This window comes from Cebus imitator, unplaced genomic scaffold (genome assembly GCF_001604975.1).
Source record: "Cebus imitator isolate Cc_AM_T3 unplaced genomic scaffold, Cebus_imitator-1.0 Scaffold18, whole genome shotgun sequence".
Classification (NCBI taxonomy): domain Eukaryota; kingdom Metazoa; phylum Chordata; class Mammalia; order Primates; family Cebidae; genus Cebus; species Cebus imitator.
The window spans coordinates 9820841-9828113 of NW_016107333.1; the positions used below are offsets into that span (position 1 = coordinate 9820841).

General features: G+C 50.8%; 1 protein-coding gene across 1 annotated transcript in view; it reads right to left on the reverse strand.

Annotated features, from left to right (window-relative positions):
• The window catches only part of TTLL9 (tubulin tyrosine ligase like 9), a 63999-nt gene that overhangs the window by 30345 nt on the left and 26381 nt on the right, over positions 1-7273 (reverse strand). Inside the window, exons 4-5 of the mRNA XM_037732438.1 lie at positions 3576-3687; positions 2671-2856 (exon numbers count right to left, since the gene is read on the reverse strand). Of these exons, the coding sequence (XP_037588366.1) occupies positions 2671-2856; positions 3576-3687 (298 nt within the window). The remainder of the gene's footprint in view (positions 1-2670; positions 2857-3575; positions 3688-7273) is intronic.

The following is a 7273-nucleotide window of genomic DNA, read 5'->3' on the forward strand; positions in this document are numbered from 1 at the left end:
AAAAAAAAAAAAAAAAAGAAGCAATTCTGCCTCAAAACTGTAACACAGAAATCCTGCCTGAAGTTCCATCCTGCTGGCCTGCCCTGCAGATTGCAGACTTGCCAGCCCTTACAATATTGCATGAGCCAATTCCTTAAACACACAGACACAGACACAAACAGACACACAAACCCCCTAATGCTTTCCTTTCTCTGGAGAACCCTGACTACTATACCTGGGAACTTGCTAGAAATGCAAATTCTCAGGCCCTCACCAGGCCAACTGACTCAGACACTCTGGGGTGGGTGGGATGCTTGAACAAGCTTTTCCGGAGATTCTGCCACACCCTCAAGTTTGAGAACTGCTGCTGCACAATCTCGAAACTCAAAGTGTATGCAGAGACCAGCAGCACTGGCATGTCCTGGGAACTGGCTAGAAATTCAGGTTCCCAGGCCCCACCCAGACCTGTGAATCAGGCTCTGCATTGAACCGGGTCCCTGGATGGCAGGGGCACCATAGGGTTTGAGAAACACTGACCTGGTGCTTTCCTGAGCATAGAGCAAAGACAAGGTGTTTCCTAGACTCTTGGAAATAACAATGAAAACGATCAATTATCAGGCACCTAACGCCAAGCCCTTGATAGAACTTGTATAATTCATGTGCTGAACGTGTGTAACTTCCCTGAACTCTCACAATCCTGTAAGGTAGACACACTCGTTAATTCCATTTTACAGAGGAAGAAATGAACCCAGAGGGACTTAAAGGGGTCAGGTGACCTGCTCAGGGTCATACAGCTTGTGAGCGGTGGACACAGAATTACAACCCAAGCCAGAAATGACTAGAAGCACAGAAGCGCCCACTCTCCACCCCGCAGACAGTGTGCCCCGCGATTTGGGAGAAAGGATACACACACAGACACACAGAGCCAAGATGCCTCCTCTTAATTACAGCTGTAGCTGTCGTTGTGTCTGCTAACAAAGGCTGTGGGCTGGGAATGGAATCAATTTAATATGCAAGTGCTGTTCCCAATTAGCACAAATTACCATTTGTCTGAGAGGATAATACTGGGAGCTGGAATCCGCCCAGGGGGTCACAGCACTCTGAGCTCATCAGCCTCATCCCTGCTGCTCCAGCCATAACCTTCCTCCCTGCACCTTCCCTAGACATGGGAGAGGCAGGATGGACCAGGGGAAGAACCTTGGAGGCCTAGGTACAGCCTGGCGCCATGCCTGGTGGGAGCAGCCATTGTTTTTGCCAGCCTCAAGTCAGTTCCCCTCCAAGCACCTGTGTTTTTGGCTAACTCTGCATCAGCCAACACCAGATGCCAGTCTTCAGCTCCACAGGAAAGGGCTGCTCCCTCCTCCCTCCCACTCCTTCCCTGGGGCCTGGAACATTCTCCGGCCTAAAAAACCTAAGAGGGCTTTGATGATGCCATTCAAGTCTACGGTGGCATGGCACCAGAAAAGGCTGAGTAATTGGTAGGTGTACTGTCACCCTCACCTTCAGTTTCTTTTTCTTTCTTTTTTTTTTTGAGACAGTCTTGCTCTGTCCCCCAGGCGGGAATGCAATGGTGTGATGTTGGCTCACTGCAACCTCCACCTCCCAGATTCAAGCGAGCCTCCTACCTCAGCCTCCCGAGGAGCTGGGATTGCAGGCGTCCGCCATCAAGGTTGGCTAATTTTTGTATTTTTAGTAGAGATGGGGTTTCACCATGTTGGCCAGGCTGGTCTCGAACTCCTGACCTCAGGTGATCTGCCCGCCTCAGCCTCTCAAAGTGCTGGGAGTCCAATCTCTCACTTCTGAGAAGCCTGCCCAGCCAGGGAGAGCCTCCTGTGGCTCCCTCTGCTGACACTATTCTCCTTAATAACAGCACAACTGGCTGGGCGAGGTGGTTTACACCTGTAATCCCAGCACTTTGGGAGGCTGAGGCGGGCAGATGATGAGGTCAGGAGTTTGAGACCAGCCTGGCCAACATGGTGAAACCCCATCTCTAATAAAAATACAAAAATTAGCTGGGCACAGTGGCAGGCACCTGTAATCCCAGCTACTTAGGAGGCTGAGACAGGAGAATTGCTTGAACCCAGGAGGCGGAGGTTGCAGTGAGCTGACATCGGACCACTGCACTCCAGCCTGGGCAACAAGAGCAAAACTCTGTCTCAAAAATAATAAAAATAAAATAACAGCACACTGCAACCGCACAGGTCTCCTCTGTTTGCTTACTGTCTGCCCGCAAGAAGGGCAGAGCCCCAGGCTGACTTGCTGAGGGCTGTGTCTTCAGCGCCTGGGTCTGTGCCTGGCATGTGGCACATGCTCAGTAAGTATTTGTGGAATGCCTGAATAAGCAGGGCTCAAGTTCTTCATTGCTAAAATGGGGCCTTGATCCCTCCCCTGAGGGTCACTATGAGCACTGGGGTAACGCAGGTAAAGCATTTGGCATGTCAGGAAGAGAGATTCCAGATTCCCTGCCCTGGCATCCTAAAGATCACTTGTGCATTCAGTAAACACTTATTGAGCACCTAATGTGTGCCAGCTGCTGGGTCCACACACTGCAGAGAAGAAGGGCTAAGGCTGGCCCTTCGGGAAGACAGACTGCATCTGAGGCTGAATTCCCAGGCAGGGTCGGCACCTGATCCCTGCTCTGGCACCTGGGACTCATTCCCTCCCATCTAGCCCCAGGCACTGGGCACTCACAGGCTTCATGATCCAGGTGATTCCTGGGTTTTTGCGAAACTCCTCCACAAACAGGTGGTACTCGGACGGCAACTCAAAGGTTTTGGGGAAGAAGTCGCACTTGGCTGCCTCCAGCTTTCCCGCCTCACGCTCTAGCTGCTTCCGGAACCGCTTCAGGTTCTTCACCATGTAGTTCTTGCGGGTCAGCTGGGCAGCAGGAAGGGCAGGCGGCCATTAGCTCCTGCTCACCACCCCGCTCCCCTCCCAGCCCCACCCATCAACCAGCCACCCTGCAGCCTCCAGGCTCTGGCCCACAAAATAGCAACAGTAAGAGTAACTTTAACCCAGAAAGAGCCTGCTAGTCTAGAATTATCCCCACTTCACAGATGAGAAAACTGGGACTTAGATAGGTTCAGTCAATTGCCCAGAGCAAGGAAGGAGCTGCACTGCCAGGATTTGCCCAGGGCCTGTCTTGACTCCAAAATTCATGCTTTTAACCACTAAACTACACTAATCTTTAAAAATCTCCCACCACTGCCTCCTCCAGTCCTGTTTCTCCTAGATCTGCTTCCCATCTTTAGAACCCAAACTTCTCAACTTGCCTTTACCCTGAAATCACCATAATTGTTCATGCATCCTCTCCCTTCAGACCTTGCACCCCCAAACCAGCTTGATTCTCAAATCTTGGTGCTGAAACTCCAACCCGCCTATGACCTCCAATAATCCTCAGGCCTTAGATCCCTAAGCCCCCAGACCATTTGGCTCTCCACAGGTCCCGCCCGCATGCTCCCCACCCGGCCTTGCAACCCACATTCCAGTACACTTTTCCGTTCTGGTCCTTGTACCCCGAAAACCAGCTCCCGCTCGTGGCCACACCCAGTGACATGAGGTGGTTGGCTCAGTCCTCGCCTGCCTGCCCAGCTCACCTCGTAGTGGTTCCGGAAGTGACTGATCCGAACGTGTTCGTCCATGTAGGTGTGGTCAAAGTTCTCCCGGAGCCAGCTGACATCACACCAGTAGAAATCCCACGCCCCTTCGCTGGGGGGGGGTGGGGATAAAGGTCATTATCTGAGGACCTTGGCACTGCAAGGCCCAGGGAAGTGCTGCTCGGGGGCTTGAGGAAGGTTAGGCAGCAGTGCGTCCCTCTGGAATCTCTTGGAGGTAGCCATGGGTGCTACCGGCCTAAATGTGCTTTGTTAGACCAGAGCAAAAACCATGGAAATGTTCCCACAGAAATCCAGGTGGCTGGCTTCCCTTGAGCTGTCACTGAGCCCAGAGTGCCTCCTGGCACCTACTGGCTGGGCTGAGGAGCCGACACCCCTTTAGATAGGGCACGTCCTCCCCAGACCACAGTCCCGGCTACTCTCTGTGGTGCGATAGCCCCTCGGCCTCAATTGTTCTTATTCAGTCGACACACCTGCAGCCCTCAGTGGAATGAGCTAACGTTTGCAGGCCCCTCCCAGTTAAAGCTCTCCACTCATGAAATCCTCAGAGCAGCCCCCAAAGGTGACTTGGATCATCCCCAGAGCTCTAAAGTGGGATGGCCTTGCTCACTGAGGACATGGCAGCAGCAGGACCCAGAACAAGCTCTGCCAGCTCCAAATTCTGATCCCATTCTCTACCACCATGCCAGGGAGAGGGAGGGGAAACCGGACCAATCTACCAAATCTGGGTGTCAGACCCTGGATGTGGGGAGGAGGTGCTTGAAAAAGATGCCACAGGAAATAAACACCATCATGACTGTTCATAATTTTTTTAAGTAAAAAAGTACAGTCTGGGCACGGTGGCTCACGCCTGTAATCCCAGCAGTTTGGGAGGCTGAGGTGGACAGATCACACAGTCAGGAGATCGAGACCATCCTGGCCAACATGATGAACCCACGTCTCTACTAAAAATACAAAATTAGCTCGGTGTGATGGCACACACAGCTACTTGGGAAGCTTAGGCAGGAGAATCGCTTGAACTCAGGAGGCAGAGGTTGCAGTGAGCTGAGATCACGCCACTGCACTCAAGCCTGGGTGACAGACGGAGATTCTGTCTCAAAGAAAAAGAAAGTACAATATAACTGAAGCCCCCCATCCAACCCTGCCTGATTCTATCTCCTTCTCTCCTGCCATAAAGGAAACCATTAGCCTGAGTTTGGTGTGCTATCATTTCTATTCAGTGGCCTTATAGTGCCATCATGGATATATATGTGTGTGTGTGTGTGTGTGTGTGTGTGTGTGTGTGTGTGCATTCATGCATCATGGCACATAGCATTGTTTGTCATGATTTTAAACTGAATGCCAATACTTATTGCTTACCACATACCAGGCACTGCTCTAAGTACTTCACAAATATTCACTCATGGATCCTTAATGCAACCCGAAGTGTTAGGTTCTGTTATTATGCCCATTTTATGGATGAGAAAATGGAGGCAGGCACACAGAGCAACTCACCTAGTTCACGAATCTAGTAAGTGGCGGAGCAGGATTTGAACACAGGCCCTCGAGCTCCAGAGTCCAACCTCTGTGTTTAGAAATACTCCTGTTTCTTTTCACACATCCTTTTTTCCAGCAAGCTTTTGTTTTGGAGATCAATTCTTTTGATACATAGGAGTCTAATTCAGTCATTCTAACTGCCATTTCCCATTCCATTGGGTGAACATACCACAGTATATCCATTTTCTTATTAAAAGGTGTTTGGGGCTGGGCGTGGTGGCTAACACCTGTAATCCTAGCACTTTGGCAGGCCAAGGCAGAAGCAGCACTTTAGGGCAGGAGTTTGAGAACAGCCTGACCAACATGGTGAAACCCTGTCTCTACTAAAAATACAAAAATTAGCTGGGTGTGGTGGCGAGCACCTGTAATCCCAGCTACTCAGGAGGCTGAGGCAGGAGAGTCACTTGAACCTGGGAGGTGGAGGTGCAGTGAGCCGAGATCACACCATTGTACTCTAGCCCAGGTGACAGAGTGAGACTTCATCTCAGAAATTAATTAATTAATTAAAAATAAAAGGTGTTTGCGGCTGGGTGTGGCAGCTCATGCCTGTAATTCCAGCACTTTGGGAGGCCAAGGCGGACAGATTGCTTGAGCTCAGGAGTTTGAGACCAGCCTGGCCAACATGATAAAACCCCATTTCTACCAAAAATACAAAAAATTAGCCAGGAGTGGTGGTGTGCACCTGTAGTCCCAGCTACTCAGGAGGCTGAGGTGGGAGGATCACTTGAGCAGGGCAGTGGAGGTTGTGGTGAGCCAAGATTGCACCACTGTACTCCAGCCTGGGTGACAGAGTTGAGAACCCATCTCAAAAAAAAAAAAAAAAAGGTGTTTAGTTTGTCTCCCTTACTCCCCACCCCTTTTCTCTATTACAGACAAGTAGGCTGAGTTTTAAAAGACATCTTGAGGAGGTTTGAGACAGAAATAGAGAAAAATGAAGAGACATTACCATCACCTTGGGGTGAGGAATGAACAGGCCCTGAACAGGACCAACGGGGAGGATGCTGAGGCAGACTGTATTTCCAAAAGATGCCTACACCGTATCCCTCACCCAGAGGCTGTGTGTCTGAAGGTCTCCTTGTGAGGCCACAAGAAAAACCCATGAAATCTTCTTCGGGTGTCTGCCCTAGTGAGATCCCTGCAGACAGCTAGCACCAACTGCTGCACCTGTGAGTCAGATGCCCTCAGACAACTCCTGCCATCAAGTGACCTCTGGATCTGGGCTCTTCCCAGCTGATGCTCCCAGTGTTATAGACAGGCCAGTCCCGCTGTGTCCTGCAAGAGTCCCTGACTCACAGGAGCCCTGTGCCTAATGCAATGCTGTCTTAAGCAGCTAAGTTTTGGGATTTGTTACACAGCCATAGCAACTGGAACAATGGCCAAGCAGTTGGGCCTTGTGTTGTAAATGGGGCTCCCTCTAGAACTTTTTTTTTTTGGAGATGGAGTTTCCCTCTTGTTGCCGAGGCTGGAGTGCAATGGCGCAATCTTGGCTCACCACAACCTCTGCCTCCCAGGTTCAACCAATTCTCCTGCCTCAGCCTCCCAAGCAGCTGGGATTACAGGCATGTGCTACCATGCCTGGCTAATTTTGTAATTTTTTTAGTAGAGATGGGGTTTCTCCATATTGGCCAGGCTGGTCTTGAACTTCTGACCTCAGGTTATCCACCCGCCTCAGCATCCCGAAGTGTTGGGATTACAGGCATGAGCCACTGCACCCGGCTCCCTTTGGAATTTTCAAAGAACTAAAGATATAAATTGCTTCTCCTTGTGGCTGCTGGGTTGGTGTTTCTCCTGAATGTCACACCATGTGCAGAGAGGGTTTAAGGCAGGCAGGCCCAGCTTTTCACTGAGCTCAGAGATGTCCAGAGATGTTCATCTGTGCACACACCGTGAACAGATGTGGTGACGTGACGCACCGTAACAGAATGACACTAGAACCAGAAATCTACGGTTTCCAAATTTTGAAAATCTGGGGCCTGGTCCTTCTCCAAACCTCCCTTGTGGCTTTTGCCCCAGGCACAGTGGTTCTGAAGAACAGTTTCAAGAACTGATGGAAACCTACTGGAGAAATGGCCAGGTGCTGGCCAGGTGTGGTGGCTCATGTCTGTAATCCCAGCACTTTGGAGGGGCCCAGGCGGGTGGATCAC